Source organism: Gekko japonicus, unplaced genomic scaffold, assembly GCF_001447785.1.
Source record: "Gekko japonicus isolate JY-2015 unplaced genomic scaffold, Gekko_japonicus_V1.1 scaffold370, whole genome shotgun sequence".
Classification (NCBI taxonomy): domain Eukaryota; kingdom Metazoa; phylum Chordata; class Lepidosauria; order Squamata; family Gekkonidae; genus Gekko; species Gekko japonicus.
The window spans coordinates 805,004-823,661 of record NW_015174285.1 but is presented as its reverse complement, the minus strand read 5'-3'; the positions used below and the strand labels follow the sequence as shown (position 1 = coordinate 823,661).

General features: G+C 44.2%; 1 protein-coding gene across 1 annotated transcript in view; it reads right to left on the bottom strand.

The window, feature by feature from the left end:
• The window catches only part of ANKS1A (ankyrin repeat and sterile alpha motif domain containing 1A), a 184,781-nt gene that overhangs the window by 2,007 nt on the left and 164,116 nt on the right, over positions 1-18,658 (bottom strand). Inside the window, exons 20-26 of the mRNA XM_015423975.1 lie at positions 18,448-18,555; positions 13,526-13,690; positions 13,148-13,273; positions 12,811-12,882; positions 12,311-12,397; positions 10,737-10,874; positions 7,785-7,955 (exon numbers count right to left, since the gene is read on the bottom strand). Coding sequence (XP_015279461.1) covers positions 7,785-7,955; positions 10,737-10,874; positions 12,311-12,397; positions 12,811-12,882; positions 13,148-13,273; positions 13,526-13,690; positions 18,448-18,555 — 867 coding nt within the window. The remainder of the gene's footprint in view (positions 1-7,784; positions 7,956-10,736; positions 10,875-12,310; positions 12,398-12,810; positions 12,883-13,147; positions 13,274-13,525; positions 13,691-18,447; positions 18,556-18,658) is intronic.

Sequence of the window (18,658 nt, the reverse complement as noted above, 5' to 3'; positions counted from 1 at the left end):
GATGCACTGTTGAATGGTGCAGCTGATGCCTGATTTGGACATCTTCCTCATTTGGGACTATTAACAAAATGAAAAGAGTCTACCTTTCTGATGGATTCTGAGGGTCTTCTGAAGGTCAGAAGAGTGCCACTCTCCTCTGAGTGATTAGAACGCAGACAGAAGGAAGGGAGGTGAATCCCTTGACTCATGTGAAAGTTGAATTCGCCTTAGTGAATTGGATCCAGGCTGAACACCACCTTGCTCTTGTGGAAGATACATAGATCTTGTCTGGCTGACAAGGCTCCCAGATATGACATCTTTCTAGCTGAAGTCACTGCTGAGAGAGCACAGCCATTTAAGAGGACTCGAAAGTAGTAGTGAGAGGCAAAAGAACCATATACACTCTCCATGAAGGGAATCCGTGGACCACAGGAGGGTTGATCTGTGTAACCCCTTGAAGGAAGTGGAAGATATGAGGGTGTCTTGATAAGGGGATGCCAACTACATAAAGTAGGATCATGACAATAGCTGCTACCTGGCAATGAAGGGTTTTTTAAAAAACAAAACAAAAAAACCCTTTTGATGAACATCCTCTGAAGAAAGGCCAACCAATGGCCCAGGCCAGGGTTGATGTGGTTGCATTGGCACCACCATGAGAAGGTTCTTTCCCATGTTGTATTTTGTAGAGGCCCTGAGGAGAAGTCGAGGTTCAGGAGCCCATTCCTTTCAAGGGCCACATGTTCAGATGGACCCAATTCTGGATCCATGTGCCAAACTGGCCCCTGCTGCAACATGTCTGGGCTCATGGGAATCTTCCAAGGAGCCTTAACTAAGAGGTCCACCAAGGATGAAAACCATGGCCTGTGGGGCCAATTTGCAGCCACAAAGATCACTTCCATGTCTTCCTGACGTATCTTCCATAGAGCCTGGGGTCATTGGGAGGGTGCAAAAAGGTGTACTATAGGCCCTTGGGCCACAGAGATGTTCCAACATCAGCTCGTTCTGACTGAGGGAGATGGGAGAAAAATCTTGGTACTTGATTAGGTGCTGAGGCAAACAAATCCACTTCTGGCATTCCAAATCTGGCTTCAATTAGTAGGAAAATCTCCCATTTGATGGACCATTCATTTTCATTGATAGTCTGCTCAGCCAATCTGCCTAGAGCCAGCCCTGCTTGAGCTGGAATAATCACAAGTGGTCTGGTGTGTAATTGGGCCCATGGAACTGTCCCTATGCAGGAGGTTATTAGGCCTGGAGGGGTCATCAGTTGAGTAGGCTTGGCTTTGACCAGATCTTTTAGCCAATCTCAAAATCCTGGAGGCCTTGTTTTCCAGGGGAGTACAGCATATTCTGGCACGTATCTATGAGGAATTGTAGCCCCTGCAAGGGGATAAGGTTGCTCTTCTCCTTGTTTAGAATGAAGCGGTGGATTTCCAGGAGCTGTATGGTGTTGAGAGTGTCCCTGATTGAGACGTCTGGTTGATGGCGGCACGCTAGACAGACACATCTCCCGGACCTCCCGGGGATGAGGTCTGTGCATGGCGTGAAGGAGGGGGAGCGCTGCCCCGTTACCCTCCCAGGGAGCCTGGCGGAAGGCTCCTAGCCAGGGGACTTATGAGGAGTCGCCTCTTCGCCTACGCATTGTGGGTGAATTGAGGTGTTTCTCCATCCCAATGGTCCTTCCTGCGCAGTGCCCGAATGGGACCTAGTGACGCTGACTGGGGCAAAAGTAGGAGATCGAGCGGATGAAATGAAGTAAAGCGGGGCCGGAAGACCAGATATGAACGTGAGTCTGACTGAGCGAAACGACGGTTAAAGAGAAAAAGAAATCTCCCTACTCCATGTTGAAAAATGGAAAGTGAAGCGGGCAGGGGAGAGACACCTCCTAACTGCATGAACTTTTGAGCGAATTGAGGGGGGGGGAGTGGAAGAGAAGGCATGCATAACTGTTAAGAAATACTTACCAAGGCGAGTTCAGGCATTTGAATGCATATTCAGAGACTTTCAAAATATTTTTCAAAGTAAACAACTGAGAAAGATGGCGGGGAAGAGGACGGAGAAAGAGAAACTTTCAAAATCGAAACTTAACGGAGAGCCCTAAACCGGAAGGAGCTAACGAGCTGGCAAAGACTTTGGCAGAATCCATGCGTCCTCTACTGGACCAAATGAGTAACCTCAAGGATCAGATGTCGAAAATGACTCAGTGCATCACCACACAGCAGACACAGATAACCGAGACACTTAAAATGATGAATGAAACGGCTGAAAAGGTGAAAGAAGTGGACGCCACTGCACAAAAGGTGAAAAAGAAAGTTCAAAAGCTGGAAAAGAAGCAAGTTTCTATGGAAGATCAACTGCTACAATTACAAATGGAAAAGGCTAATATGATCCTTCGCTTCCAGGGCTTGCCAGAGACAAAGGGAGAGAATCATCAGGACGTTAAAAGACATTCCATTTGAAATAAGACAAAGGAGAAAGAAATATAAAGAATTAATTCTTTTTCTACAGACAAATGCAATTGGATATAGATGGTTAACTCCAGAAGGCATAACCTTCAAAATCAAGGATAAAAAAGAAAAGATTGACTCTGTCCAGAAAGCATGGGAATTTTTAAGAGTCCAGGTGGGAGGGCCAGGGAAGGAAGGAGAAAAAGGGGAGGACAGTAAGTCCAATGGTGAGCTGGACTCGGAATCCTCCAGGGAGGACTCTCTATCAGAGAAAGGGGCGGCAGCCCCTAAAAGTCCTTATAAGCTTCAGAAGAGACTAGGCAAGGAGAAGTAAAGGCTGAAGGACTCTGAATTGTGCCTTTAAAAAATGTTGAAGTGAGATGCTTTGGGGTGTTTCTGTATGACAGTTAAACTTAAGATATGAAAAAGATAATCTTACCATCAACTGAGTCAAGTTTATAATGGGATTAAGACTAAATGGATGGTTAAGCTGGTGGGATGATCTCCTCTCTTGGGTTTTTAGTCAGTAGTGGGTATCTTTCTTTATCCTATAAATGTAGTCCCCCCTCCCATTTTCTGTTGTAGTTTGTAGTGTTATAAAAATGCAATAAAAAAATCCCCTCCGGGGGCTTAAAAAAAAAAAGAAGAGAGTGTCCCTGATTGCTAGCTCCCGAATGGGAGAACAGATCACAATGTCATCCAGCTAAGGGTGAATTTTGATTCCTTGCTGCTGGATCAATGCCACTAGAGCTATAGGAACCTTGTAGAAGATCCAAGCAGTTGATGCCAGGCCAAAGGGTAGAGCCATGACCTGGAGGTAAACTGGAGAAACCTGAGATGTCCTAGAAGGATGAGAATGTGTGAGTAGACTTCTGTGAGAGAGGTGAAGGTCCGATGAATCATAGGGTCTCCATGCGAAAGTGCTGGTGGATCACGTACTTGTTCACATACTTCAGGTCAAGAATGGCTCTCCAGTCCCTGTTTCTCTTAGGTACCATGAAAAATATGGAGTAAACTCTTGAGCGATGCTTGCAGAAGGGAACTGGCTCTATAGCCTGTACCATTGTAGGTATTTTTTTTTAAAGAAAGAGAGAGAAATCTGGGAGACTGAAAGAGGTGCAAAACTTTATGGTACATGAAGACTGGACGGTTTGTAGAACCCAGTGGTCTGGTTGAGACTGAAGCCATTGGGTTGGAATCCCTGAAGCTGGTCACCTACCAGAGTGTCCCTGGTGCTATGGTTTCTTTGCTTGGCCAGGCATTTCGGCTTGTCAAATCTGTATGACTGAAGCTGGAATGATCTGAAGTTGGGGCTTACTGAAAGGGGCTTCAGATGTTTGACCACAGGCCCCTCCTTTGGTCTGGTCTAATCTGTGTAAAGGTGTGATGGGAATGAAAGGGATGAGAGAGAAAGGATCTTCCATCATCCCTCCACTCTCTTTGAGCATGGCCAATTTCCAGTAAGATCTTGTGAAGATAGCCCTGAACAGCCTTTCACCAGGAGTGGGTAGACTATTATTATGAATGGGGATCCGCTTGCCATGCGCAAAGCCATAGAACATGCCTGGCCGTAGAGCAGCTGCCATGGAGTAGGATGCAAAGGTCACTGCATTGAGGGAGGCATCCGCTAGGAAGGTGACTTCCTTGAGAATGCAGTTGGTGCTTTCTATTTCCCTTCTGTTGTTGCTGGGAGTGAGTTGGACCAGCTTCTGAGCCCACACAGTGGCTGCTCCAGAGATTAAGGCAGAGATAGCTGCTGCCCTGATGGTCATTGCTGTGGCCTCATGTGACTCCCACAGCACATAGTGTGCATTTCTGTCCAATCCATTCAATACAGATAAAACATCCTCTGGATTGTAGTGTAGCACTGCTACTGGAGCATCCACTAGGGGAACCTGCAAGAATTCCATACTGTGTGCAGCCCCACAGGCAGACGATTTTCACTGGGAAACTCTGGATGGAGGAAGGGTGGGGAAAAAGGAGTTTTGCTTAATACTAAACAGTGTTTTGAAATTAATTACAATGGAATAGAATAGAATAGAAGCTGAAGTTGTCCACCACTCACAACTCTGAGGAACGCTCCACAAGAGCAGACCTAGAATGTGGCCTCTCGCCAGCCTGGCCGCCTGGGTCCCTGGCATCACAACCTCTCCCTTCCTCTCGTCCTCCACAAGTCTGCCACAGGCCAACGAGCTGGAGAAGGCCCTGCATGACCCAGAGCGCCGCCAGTGGTGTCTGCATGCTGTGCGCACTTGGAGAAGTTGGCCAGCATGCCCTCCTGCGTCAGGGCTGAACGTTGGTGCCTCGGTGGTCTTACCCAGGTGCTGGACAGATGTTCCTCCTGCGCGGACTCAGCTCCTAGGCAGCTCCCAGCTACTCCGGATATGTGCTGGAAGGAAGGTACAAGGAGGAGGAGCTGCTCTGCCCAGGCTGCGTGGCAGCCACTTCTGGCTTATCCAAGGAGGTGGGCATGGCACAGCAGAAAAAATGCCTCATGCGGTGGGCTCTTAGATTTGGTGGGGGCACTGAAAATTTGGGAGGAGGCGTTGCCCCATATGTCCTGCATTAGCATGGCCCTGACCGTGAGGAGCCAAGGAATAAAGCTTTTGGCAACATTTGGGAACTGTTCGTTAGATATAGGCTTGGCCCACTCTTCCTTCAGTTTGGTGTAGTGGTTAAGTGCGCAGACTCTAATCTGGGAGAACTGGGCATGATTCCCCACTCCTCCACTTGTACCTGCTGGATGACCTTGGGCAAGCCATAGTTCTGATAAGAGCTGTTCTTGAAAAAGAGCAGTTTCTCTCTCAGCCCCACCTACCTCACAGGGTGTCTGTTGTGGGGAGGGCAAGGGAAAGGAGTTTGGAAGCCGCTCTGAGACTCTGAGTGAAGGGTGGGGTATAAATCCAATCTCCTCCTCCTCTTCTTCTTCATCAGCCTTTTGAAAAAAAACAGGCAAAGGAAACCAACCAACCAAAGTTCCTTGTTCCCCCAGGGCCTGGATTTACTTCCTGAGAATTTCTCTCCAGGGTCAGGGATTTCTGTTGTCCGCATTGAACAGGCACATGGGTTGGTCAGCAACTGAAGAAAACTCTCCTTCCTCCCTCTCAGGTTTTCTGACTGTGACTGTCTACCCCTGAGAGGCTGCCCTGGGCCCTGTCAGGGGTGGCACTGGAGGAAGAAGCTTTGTGGGCCACTGAGACTGCAGGTCCTGATAGGATGAAACATGCTCTTCCCTACGCCTAGACCATTCCTTGTGGGACCCTGAGATGGCATGTGAGAGGAGTGTTCTTGCATGCCTTGCAGTTCCTCTCTCACAGCTGTTTTTTAAAATTCCATAATCTCAGCCAAGCAAGGATTCCACCCGCCCACAACCTTGGGAAGTAAGGGAGTCAGCACCTTAGCCCCTGAAGATCCATTCTAGTAGTCAAGAAGTTCCTCTGGTTCAGAGGGGGTCCAACAGAGGAAACTGGCAGCTGAGAGAGTGGTGGGCATCCAGTGGAGGAGCCTGGTGTGCCATCGTAGCCCCAGGGGCTGGACTTGAAGCCAAGAGAGCCATTTGTGCCTGAGGTGCTATTTTTGTGCCTTTTTTATGGTACGTTCTTAAGTGCTTTTGTTTTGGGCCATGGCAGTTTTCCTAGGCCACTCCAGACTAGAGTCGGTGAGGGAGATCTCTTCATGAGAGACAAGGAAGGAGGAGAGGGTCTCCATCATTTTCAGAGATTAATATTTTTTATATTCCTCTGGAGCCTCCAAGGCTTGTTCCTGGGCCATTCTTCTCCATGTCCCTCCAATGAAAGGGGGGGGGGGAGTGGAGAAAAAAACTGCAGAGAAAAAAGAAGTAGCAGAGCCAAGAGAAGCTCTGAAAAGGTGTGGAGAGAGAGTGGGAAAGGCTGGAGAGGCTAGGAAACTCTCCCTCAAGTATGAGAAAAGCAAGTAAAAAAGGGCGAGGAGCTTTGATCCAAAGGAAACAAAGTGGGCCGGGGTGACTCCCACCCAGGAGACAGGAAGTTGAAGAGTTTAGTCTTGCCTTCCCTGAGAATTGGTGGGAATCACCCATTCCAAGATGCCCTCCTTCTCAGAGCAAGAACAGGGTGCTGTCAGTGTCAACTTATAATTCTTTATTGAACGTGATCAGAAAATTCATTAGACAACATAAGAGTATGAATAATGGGTTCAAGTCATCGGTAATAACATGGCCGGCCGAAATGCTTCTTGGAAGACATACTATATTTGTTTCAGGGGAGGAAAAATATAGCCTAAAGGGCCCTAAGAACCAAAAACCCTGGAAGAAAAGCAACTTCACAGCACAACAAGCTCTTTGTTTTAAACTTAACTTTAGATCTCAGTCTCTAGATCTGAGACAGGGACATGAAATTGTGCGACAAATGTCTCACTGCAAGGAGAATCACACAAACACCACATAGTGGGAAGTAAATACTTTCACATTCATTCAGTGCCACGTGATATGAGTGCACCTCATCAGATCACATTGTGGAATAGTTTGCAAGTGAATGAGTGGCGGTTTCCTACAATATTTTCTGAATAGTACATTCTGAGAAAAATGTTTCCAGCTGCTCCCAGTTTGGGGCTTTAAGCTCACCAGCATCTTCAAAAGACAATTCAATGTTGTATCAATCACAGGAAAGAGTCTGTAACCCAAAGAATCTATATGCAATGTATTCTGAATCAATTTGCATCCTAGCAAATTATGGTCACTTAACATCCATAGATGAAAACTGTGTGCTTTGTTATTACACTCTTGTATCACACAATGTATGACTACTGCTCCTGATAGTGAAGTTGTTGGTGCTTCTTATCATCACATAAAAGCAGTGATACTGGCCCAGTCATGCTCAAGGTACTCCCAAGTATGCAAAAAAATACTATTTTGTAAATTACGCCCACACCCAATAAAAGCAAAGTCTGGTAAGAACTACATGCTGCCGGAACCATGGAATGTTGACAGCAGTTGAAGGTTAGTAACAGGCAGGAAGATTAGCCTGCTCAGACTTTGGAAAGTTCACAAAATGCTACAGGGAGAGACCATGTGTGTGTGTTTTGGGGGGAACAGTTTCTCTTCTGATTCCTTGCAGGCTCTAAGTATAACTGCTGAATTCCAAGTCCATAAATAATTTGTAATCCCTTCTGTTGCCTCATAGGTGTTTAAAGGACTATTCTCATCTGCTATTCTTACCTAAAGTGACTGAAGTCCACAGAGATTACAAGAGTAGTTTAATCAGAAATTAGATCAATATAGGGCTAGTATTCTTTGCTGGGAAGATCACCTGTGAATAGGCATCACGTTAAGAACTAGCATAAAACTTCAACTGAGAATGAAATTACTTCTAGTATACATACCGCTGATTTCCTCATGCTGGCTCGAGGTTTAGGCACCGGTTTTGAAGATTTTGTTTCTACCATTTCAGATGTCAAAGCACCTGTAGGTTTTGATTTTTGGGCTTGCAGGGCCAGTTGGTAGGCTACTTCAAATGCTTGACCCAGTGTCAGAATGATTTCATACGTCAGATTCTTGAAAGAAGAAACAAAAGGCATACATTATTTCAAGTTTCAGGAGACATGGTCGTTAGTCACCTCTAGCAAAAATACAAAGTACTCTGTGGCACCTTTAAGCAGGTCTACTCAGAATCCCACTCAGATCTATTCAATGGGGGTTACTTCCAGGAAAAGGTATTTTGCATTGCACTGTTACTTAGCATGATATGTTTACATGGAAAAACTGTAACTCCCTGATAACAAGAATAAACCTAGTAGTAATATTCACACCTTGCCTACCATATTTAGACTATGCATTTACGCACCTACATTAGATGAAAAGGCAGCCAGCTGTGTATAGCACTAGATTCCTATCTGTCACAACTGCAGAGATGCTGATCTGTCTGGTACTGAGAATATGGGCATATATTATCATTACCTTTCTTAATTAACTCAAGTATTTCCCAATAAATATTGCTGAATAAAAATCAGCTGGTATGTAAACACTCTGTTAAGTCCATTAAGAGTATGAAGACTGGGTTGTTGTTTTTTTAACAAAACCCCTCTGTATAATTCAGTATAGAAAAATATTGGAGCCATGCAACAATTTTCATTTTTATTCAGTTCAAATGTTTTCATTGTTGACCAGGGCTGAGGATTTTGATTCTAATCGGATGAAGAATGCACTCTTGTACAGAAACTTTTGAACGCAACAGAAATAATTTACTAGCATAGAATCTTTACCAGGAAATAGTTGAAATAGATATAGTACATTAAGATGACTCTATATTAAAATCAATGGTAACTTCCTGGTTCATACACTTGTGATCGATTTGATTTTGTTCCTCAAGGGGATGCACTGCTTTGACAGATGGGTGAAATTTATTTAGAGACCTGCTTGAATATAAAGTGGACTCTAAAGTGGTGGAGCAGTTCCAAGGAAGCTGAAGTTTTTCAAGAGCAAGGAAGTAAGGAAGCCATGCAATGCCCCTAATCTTGTCTGAAACTCTCCAAAGTGACTGAAGAAGAGAGAGAGAAGAAGAAGAGATTGGATTTTTACGCCGCCCTTCACTCGGAGTCTCAGAGTGGCTTACAAACTCCTTTCCCCTTCTCCTCCCCACAGCAGACACCCCATGAGGTAGGTGGGGCTGAGAGAGCTGTTTTGAGAGCTGCACTTTCAAGAACAGCTCTGACAGAACTATGGCTTGCTCAAGATCACCCAGCAGCTGCAAGTGGGGAATCAAACCTGGTTCTCCCAGATTAGAGTCCATGCACTTAACCACTACACTAAACTGGCTCCTGAGCTGAAGCTAGGCAAAGCCGAAGCTAGGCAGAGTCTTCTGTATGTTTTTAAGTTCATCCTATGTGACTGTACATAAAGCTGGACTAATGGGAGGCATATATAGTGCAGGTAGTTTCCCCAAGCTATATCAGACAACTTCAGAGATTCCCTGAGCTCTGTGGGCTATTTCAATACTGCATTTCCTAGGAACCTCATAAACCAGGCTCTGAGCCCTTTTGAATAGCTCAGTGTGAACTATGATTTGTGTCCGGGACTTGGATGAAAAGCCGATAAATATTTTCAAATTTCATGCAATTTGCCATGCTATTCTATGAAAAGTTCCCTTGAAAATGCAAATGTAGAATCATAGAGTTGGGAAGAGGTCATCTAGTCCAACTCCTTGTGCAATGCAGGATCAGTCTAAAGCTTTCCTGACGAGTTTTCATCCTGTCACTGCTTGAAGACTGCCAATGAGGGGGAGCTCACCACCTTACTAGGCAACCAATTCTGTTGCTAAACTACTCCTACTGTCATTCCCCCCCACTAATATCCAGCTGGTGTCTTTCTGCCTGTAATTCAAACCCATTATTGCGAGTCCTATCCTCTGCTGCCAACAAGAAAATCTCCCTGCCCTCCTCTGACAGCCTTTCAAATCTTTAAAGACAGCAATCGTGTGTCCCCCCCCCCTCAACCTCCTGCTCTCCAGACTGAACATTCCCAGTTCCCTCAGCCTTTTCTCACAGGGCTTGGTCTCTAGGCCTCGATCATCCTCATTGCTCTCTTTGGCAACTGCTCCACGTTGACGACATCCTTCCAGAAGTGAGGCTTCCAGGACTTCACACGGTGCTCTAGGTGTGGCCCGTCCAATGTGGTGTACAGCAGGACTATGACATCTTGTGATCTGGATGTTATGCCTCTGTTGGCACACCCTAATACTGCATTATCCTTTTTTGTCACTGTATCACACTGACTGCTCATATTTAGCTTACAGTCCACCAATACCCCAAGATCTTGATGATCTATGATGATAAAAATTTACATAATTTTGACTTTTCTCTAATGTATCTTTTCCAATACATATATATTTTGCATAACAGGCACTGTGCATTTTTAAAATTAAAGGATATATTGTCAAACAGGTGAGGGAATATAAGCAGTGTGATATAAACCAGGAGACAACTGTTTTCTCTTGTAATTCAAATATTACTGTTACCATGACTAAAATTGTTTTAAAAATACAGCTTGTATGATCAAAATGTATTGTGTTTAAGTTGGGAAAATCTGTTTTAATTTTTTTAACATTGAAAATGGAGACGCTAGTAGTGGAGGATGCAGCATGTAAATTGCTCTTAAGGACAGGAAAGTCCAGATTCCTTCCTTAAATCTTTGGACCCAGTCATGTGACGGACAATAAGCTCCATTCCCAGAGCACAAGATTCAACCAAACTATCTGCAGATGATTTTTAGGAAGTTGAAACACAAGGTTATCTATAAAGGAAATCATGAAGGTTTCTATATTCTTTTACATCACTTACAACATCAACTGTACTGAACACATGGCAGTAGTGGTGGCTGGTTTGCAAGTCCTTGGTGATATAGGCAAACGTACAGAGATCCTCTGGGTCCTGGGCAGCACAGGAAATGTTCCTGATTTCATGCTCAGCAATAACATTCTGCCAAACATAAACAAACAGCACTTTTTGCTTGGTATTTCATAACAATTTACAAAAGCACAGATTGCTATCTGCTTGCCATTCTAGTACCTGTAAATGGCAGGGGTGCCTTCCACATTATATGCTAAAGTCACAAGGATTCTCTGCACTAGACAATAAAGAAGTAGTGGCTCAATCTGTAGGAGGGGGACATGGAATGGAGACAAAAATTCTCCACACAACATCTGCCTTTGTCTTCCATTGCCATTCCATCTCTGATTAAGTCATTTGGGGTGTGTGTGTCTATACACACACCTGGTTCCAAGTGTAACTCAGCAGGTGTGCTTCCACATAACTGCATGGGAAAAGCATGAGTTTCAAACCCTCACATGACACACCAGAGAACTATTTCAGGTTACCTATACATAGTACTAACACAATATAATATATCATCAAGACCAAGACACATAAATTAGAATATAGGGCTCTACAATATGGAATGGCACGTCTGGAAGCAGACTCCAATTAGACGCCAACTACCAGATAATGATATACTGCACTAACTTAGAAAATATATCATATTGTGAACCAAGGTCTATGAGCACTACCTGAAGGTATTATGAGTACTGGAAAAATCCTACCTCTATCCTATTACTTCAATGAGCAAAGTTTGAAGTTCTTCTGCAGACTAAGTAGCCTTCCTGCAATTTAAATGGCTCTTTAAGTTGGAAGAAGAGACACTTAAGTTGGAGGATGGTTGAACTGAATCTACCACACTGCATAGTAAAGTTGATGCAAGAAGATTTAATTTCTGCCTTAATCCTATATACCAAGAAGCATAAAAAACAAGGATCCCTAGCGTGTAAATGTAGAAAACAGCAAGAAACGCCAAGGGAAGACTATAAAAGATTATATACACTTGAAATGTCTGAGTATAAAATATATTGAATAAATATTAAAATTTCAAATAAACATGTACATTGAGTTGGTGGTCCACAACCCAAAATACATACAATGTTCCCAAATATAAACATGTGCTCATGGCATATCATACACCAATACTGAAATACAAAATAACATCACAGTAGTTGCCACAGGTGCTAATGACAAGGTATGCACATAAATAAACCCAACAGGTTGACTGAGGTTGATCCTCCTTTCCTGAATGCAATAAAAGTGTCCAAAGACCTCCAACTGTTGTAAATAAAGCAGAGGACGACCAGTGGGAAATCTCCTACAGCTGAACGCCTTTCCCAGGTATATGGACGTTTCAATTTTTCTTCTTCTAATTAAGCGGCTGAGTAATGGAACTGAGTATAATCCTATATATTGACAGGATTTTACATTTTTTCTACTGATAAAAATGTGAAAAATTGCAAAATAGATACCAGCAATTGCCATTATCACTTGATGCTCAAGAATCAAAATGTTAAACCATAACCGCAATGCTCTCTCACCTTGTTAGAGGCATCTATGAACTTCACTCCTTTGTAAGTGATGGATAATATTATAGTTGGGGTCTTCTTCATATGTTCAGTTGATTTCTTTTAAAAGAAAAAAACCCTCTTTCATTAGTAGGCACAGATGGAATCGTTTTACCTTCTTTTGAAAGGGGGGCAAGAGAGTTCACAAATCTCCCACACCAGACTTCAGCTTCTTTGCAAGGTATTTATAATTTGGATATTCTGAAATAATGCCTTTTTAAAAGCTAAGTCTTCCATTTCCAGATAAAAGAAACCCAGTGAGTTGTATCACAAAACAAAAACATCTGCATTTTCTTTCTGGACAATGATTTTACATGCTGAAAACAATAATGAAACTGACAACCAGCTGCAACCTGACTGTGGTATGAACATACAGAATGTGGAGCAGAAGCTCCAGACTCATAGCCATGCAATACACTATCTTTTCAAGATGGATTTCAGACACTTTATATTTTTAAACAGTGCATACCTACCCTCATTTTTGCACAGGCATCCTGTGTAGATTCTGTACCACGAAGATCTTTGATTAGCATGGACCCAAGATACTAATTAAAAACAGAGAAACAATACCAATCGTTAGTACCATTATTTGAACATAATATTCCAAAAAGATATGAAGGAAACATTGCCACTACTGATGGGCAAAAGTGTCTGCCTCTGAAACCATCCCAAAGAATATAATACTTGAATACCTCTGCAGGGCGCAGCAGCAGCCTAAAGCAAACAGCAGTAACTAAAAGCAGCTCTTGTGTAGATGGCAGACAAAACCAAAATCATACCCTCAGGTGCAAGAAACTAGAATATACGTACATTGGCTTCATACCCACAGGACTCAAATATAAGCTTCTCTGGCTGGTGCTGCCAGTGTTGGACAGGTGCATAGGGAGCAGCCAGACTTGGGGGTCTGAGTGTAAGTTTGGGTTCACGGCATCCCTCCTGAGAACAGACGTGAGATCTTCAGTTAGAATTGGGTTATCTACCTCTTAACATCTCTGGTACATCAAAGTATTTTTATAAATGTGAGTGCTGTTCTTCAATACATAAGTAAAACTAACCCCCCCCCCCCCCATAATAAAGCAGTGATGACTCAATCACTTCCTCCTACATCTAACAGGCCAATACAGAATTCTGTAGAAAAGATCGTAAGATTATAAAAACAAAAAGCATTTCAGATAACTGTACTCCGACCTGTGTCTTGACTCTGTCAGCTCTGGGGTAAGATGCAATATCACGGCTACTCTCTTGTCTCTTCTTTCCAGTATTCCCTAAAGGAAGCAGGAGATCTGCAGACCTCCCTGTGCAGGAGTCACTCTGGCTCAGCGGTGAGGACGTCTGGGACATCAAATCCTGGCACTAGAAACAGATGCATACAGTAAAACAACTGATCTTTTGTTGTTGCATATACTCATAATTGCAAGCCATGAAGACAATACTGACAGATGAGGTTTTCAATAATATAATGCAAATAGTTCATTTGGGTGATAACCAACCATCCCCCAAAAACATGCTTTCAGAAAGAACATCAGAAAAAGTGGTTCCCTAAAGAAACTGCATTTTTCAAATATCTGATTTCTAATATCTGTGTGGTGTCCCTGCAAAGATCTGAAAACAAGTCTTTAGAAACAAAAGGGAGTGGGGGAGAGATGGTTTAATTTTTAGAGAGACTACACTGGCTTAGTTCTAGGGTCCTCTGTTAGTGGCAAGTCGTGCAAAAGTTCTTACTCCTGTTGAAAGATGATGGAGCAAGGCTGGAGAGGTGAACTCTTCAATGAGTACCTTGGAATCTGGGTCAGCCAGGAGAATTCCAGTTCCCCTATGGTAGAACAGAGGTGCCTATAGGGACACAGCTCTGCCATAACTTGCAGACCACCTATCCAAGAAATGCTCACAACGCTGAACAAAAACTAGGATTCTCCTTGTTCTATAGATAAGAGAGCCATTCACATAAAATGGATTTCTAAAGAGAACTTTCCATTTGTTCTCCCTTTAACATATGCTAGATAAACTCACAGCTTACAATGATTATGTCCATTGAAATAATTTATGAAGAGATGCAATTTATTTGTAGAGTTACAAGGACAAGCTAGATTTGATTTAGATTTATATTGGAGTGAGAATTGGTGGAAGGAACAAAATTATTTGATACACAGATGAAACCACATTACTGCCAGAAAACAGTAAAGAAACGAAGACTGATGAATGTTAAAGGAGAAAGCGCTAAATCAGGATTACAGCTGAACATCAAGATGACAAAAGTTATGACTACTGAGGAATTATACAACTTTAAGATGGACAACGAAGAAATTTAACTTGTTTATGATTTTCTATTCCTTGGCTCCAACATCAACCAAAAGGGAGACAGCAACCATGAAATAGGAAGGGCAGCCATGGAGGAGGTAGAAAAGGTTCTTCAGTGTAAGGATTAGTGTTGGTGACCAAGATCAAGATAATTGTGCTGGCTTTGTGTGGGAAGCTGGGGAGAGTTTGGCTGTTTGGTTGGTGTACTGCCCGCCCAACGCACTGACAAATAGCCCGCCATCCCTGCTGGAGGCCGTATCAAGCTGGGCACTGGAACACCCTAGACTGCTAGTCCTGGGTGACTTCAATGTCCATGCTGATGACGCAGGCAATGGATCTGGTGTTGTCCATGGCGACACTAGGACTCTCCCAACGTGTTACAGCACCCACTCACCGAGCTGGGCACAGCTCGATTTGATCTTCATGGCGGGAGTTACAGTAGACCGCATTACGGCCGTTCTATGTTCGGATCACCATGTTCTGAAGACCTGTGTGAACGGGCCGCCTTGACCCTGTTTGGGCGGCGAGCCTATTTTATTGCCTGCAGAGCCAAATGGACTCAATGCGGCTCCAAATGGCCCTGTGGGATCCGATGCCTCCTGGCGGCTTGCTGGATGAGCTTGTCAAGGACTGGCAAAGCCGACTCTCGGAGGCCATCGACGAGATTGCTCCCCGACGCCCTCTGCACCCCCGCTCAAAATTCGCTCCATGGTATACACAGGAGTTGAGGGTGATGAAGCGGGAGCTTAGATGGCTAGCGAGACAGTGGCAACGCGCTCGCGACAGAAGCGTCAAGAGCATTTTATAGGACATTTATGAGATCCTATGAGATGGCAGTCAAAGCCGCAAAAAGAGAATACTATGCGGCTACGATTGTGTCTGCAAGTTCTTGCCCAGCCTAATTATTTAGAACAATTCGGTCTCTTAAAACTCTGCCACAGGGCAGACCAAACAATAAGGAATTGGAAACTAGCTGTGAGGCTTTTGTGAGCTATTTCGCAGATAAAGTCCTGTCGCTCCACCACGACCTCCCCGCCTCAGTTGAGACAGTAGCAGAACTCGAGGCCCCATGCATGTCTTCTGGTCAAGTTCTGGATTATTTCAGTTCACTCAGCCTAGAGGTTGACAAATTACTCTCAGCTGTTCACCCAACCACTTGTAGCCTTGACCCATGCCCATCATGACTAATTAAAGCTGACCGTGATGGGTTATGAGGTGCACTAAAGTGACTTCCTCATAAGCAGCTTAAGGTCTTTGGCTACGAAGCTTAGTCTATCAAGGACAGGTCCCATAGGAGATATGGTCCAAGGAAATAAGGGCTAGTCCCTATATTAAAGGTAGCAACTCTAGAGAAGTATCTTAAAAACCAGGAAAATACACATATTAAGAAAATTTATATACAACATCAGTTAAGCTGCTTATGAGGAAGTCACTAGACGAAACCAAGTGTAAGCCGGCTGCTTCGTCAAGCTCCAGTAGCTTTTAACTCATTAAGCCTTATACTTTTTTGACTGCCAACAGTAACTGTTTAGGAATTCCACTGTTATCTTGAGGCTGTTGGCAGCCACTGACATTCTATTGTATTCTTATTGTTGTAAATATTTGGGGAAATTTTGTATACTTCATAGTAACTATCTAGTATAAAGCAATTGTATTCAGCATACTACTCATGTTTTAGAGTGTATTATTGGTTCTATATTGGCCCCAGTTTTGTCTTGTTTTCTTGGCTGTGTGATTACTGGGAGGTCTGTTTTGTTTCAACTTGGGAGCCAGCCAGAACTCTGTTCCTGTGCGTTCCTGCCCCAAAATAGCCCTGGTTGTTAGACCTGTTGGCAGCGTTCGACACGGTCAACCATCAACTACTGACCCACTGCCTCGCCGACAGTGGGATTCAGGGGTTTGCCTTGCAGTGGCTCTCCTCATTCCTGCAGGGTCAGGGACAAAGGGTGGCAGTTGGGGAACAGCTATTCGGAAGGCACCCACTAACTTGCGGAGTGCCCGAAGGAGCGGTGCCCTCCTCAATGCTATTTAACATCTATATGCACCCCCTTGCCCAGATTGCCTGGAGGTACGGACTGGGTTGTCACCAGTATGCTGATAACACCCAGCTCTATCTGCTGTTGGACGGTCAGTCAGACTCTAGTCCGGGAGATCTGGCGTTGAAAGCCGTGGCTGGTTGGTTAAGACTGAGTCGATTGAAACTGAATCTGATGAAGACGGAGGTCCTGTGCCTGAGTTGGAGCGGGCCAGTGTTAGGGATCCCTCTCCCGACCTTCGATGGGGCGCCGTTGGTGCCAGTGCCGGAGGTTAGGAGCTTGGGAGTGCTCCTGGATGCCTCCTTAACGATGGAGGCCCAGGTAGCAGCCACTGTGAAGTCTGCCTTCTATCATCTGTGGCTGATTAAGCAGTTGGTTCCCTTCCTTTAACGCAATGACATGGCAACAGTGATCCATGCAATGATCACCTCGAGATTGGATTTCTGTAATGCTCTCTACATGGGGCTGCCCTTGTCTCAAATCCGGAAGCTGCAGCTGGTGCAGAACGCAGCGGCGAGGCTGTTGTTGTGTCTTCCTTTGCAGGAACACATCCAGCCCACCCTAAAAGTGCTGCACTGGCTGCCTTTAAAGCCCTATATGGTCAGGGACCTACTTACCTAAGGGACCGCCTTTCCCCACATGTCCCCCGGAGAGCACTAAGATCAGGATCCCAAAATTGCCCGGTCCTCCCAGGTCCTAAAGAAGCCAGGCTGGCTGCAACGAGGGCCAGGGCCTTTTCTGTGGCGGCCCCTTACTGCTGGAATGAGCCTGTAAAATGGAGCTCTTCCACCAGGCTTTCAATTAGGGTGCCGCCTTTAATATTCTGGCCCTGGCCCTAACATCACCATCAGCATCAACAGCCGACACGAGCCTCGACTAAGGTGGCGGGTGACCGTTTAATGCCGAGAGATCGACGCCATCTGCCATTAACATCTGTGAATATGTACAATTTTATATATATTGTGATTTTAATTAATTTGTGTTTTATTATATGTCAGTGTTTTAACAGATATATTTATATATGTATATTGTAAGCCGCCCTAAGCCTGCCTCGGCAGGGAGGTGCAGGATATAAATTTAACACACACACACACACACATAAATACTATAGTATTCCCCATTACTATGCAAAGGTGTATAAAAGCTGGACAGTGAAGAAAGCTGACAGGAAGAAAACTGATTCGTTCGAAATGTGGTGCTGGAGGAGAACTTTATGGATGCCATGGACTGCCAAAAAGTCAGTTGTGTTCTAGATCAAATCAAGCCTGAATTATTTCTAGAAGCTTCAATGACTAAACTAAATGACTATTGTACTTGGTCACATCATGAAAAGACAAGACTCAATGGAAAAGTCAATAATACCAGGAAAAGTTGAAGGCAGGAGAAGAGGAAGACCCAAAAAGAGATGGAATGACTCAATAAAGGAAGCTCTGGCCTTCAGTCTGCAAGACTTGTGCAAGGATGTTAGTGATAGGATATTTTGGAGGTCTTTAAGTCATAGGGTTGCCATAAGTCAAAAGTGACTTGTCAGCATATAACACAACACACAAATTCTGCATTTTCAATTTATGCCCATAAGGAGGTGCTATGTAGCACCTGAGCTCCCAACTTACTTCTGTGGTTTCCAAAACTTCCCTCCTGACAAGGTTCAACTTCTGCCGGGGGGGGGGGGGGCTGCCTTGATTCAGACGACCACTGAAGATAGAAATGATGCTAGCCCCAATGTTCTATGAATAATTACCAGACAAGCAGTCACAACTATAAACCATGACTCACCCTTAGCTGAGAGAACCGTGGTGGTTTCTGTGGAGGCTCCTCATATGGCCTGTCTGCCAGAGAGGCTATTATGCGCTTACGATGACCAAGAAGAATTACTTTGAGCACCTACAAGAAAGGTGAAAGCATTTCTTAAAACTGAAAGTGTCTTATATTGTGACTTCTCAATATTAATTAGAGGCAGAGTTCTGTAGAGCTAATATTTTTCACT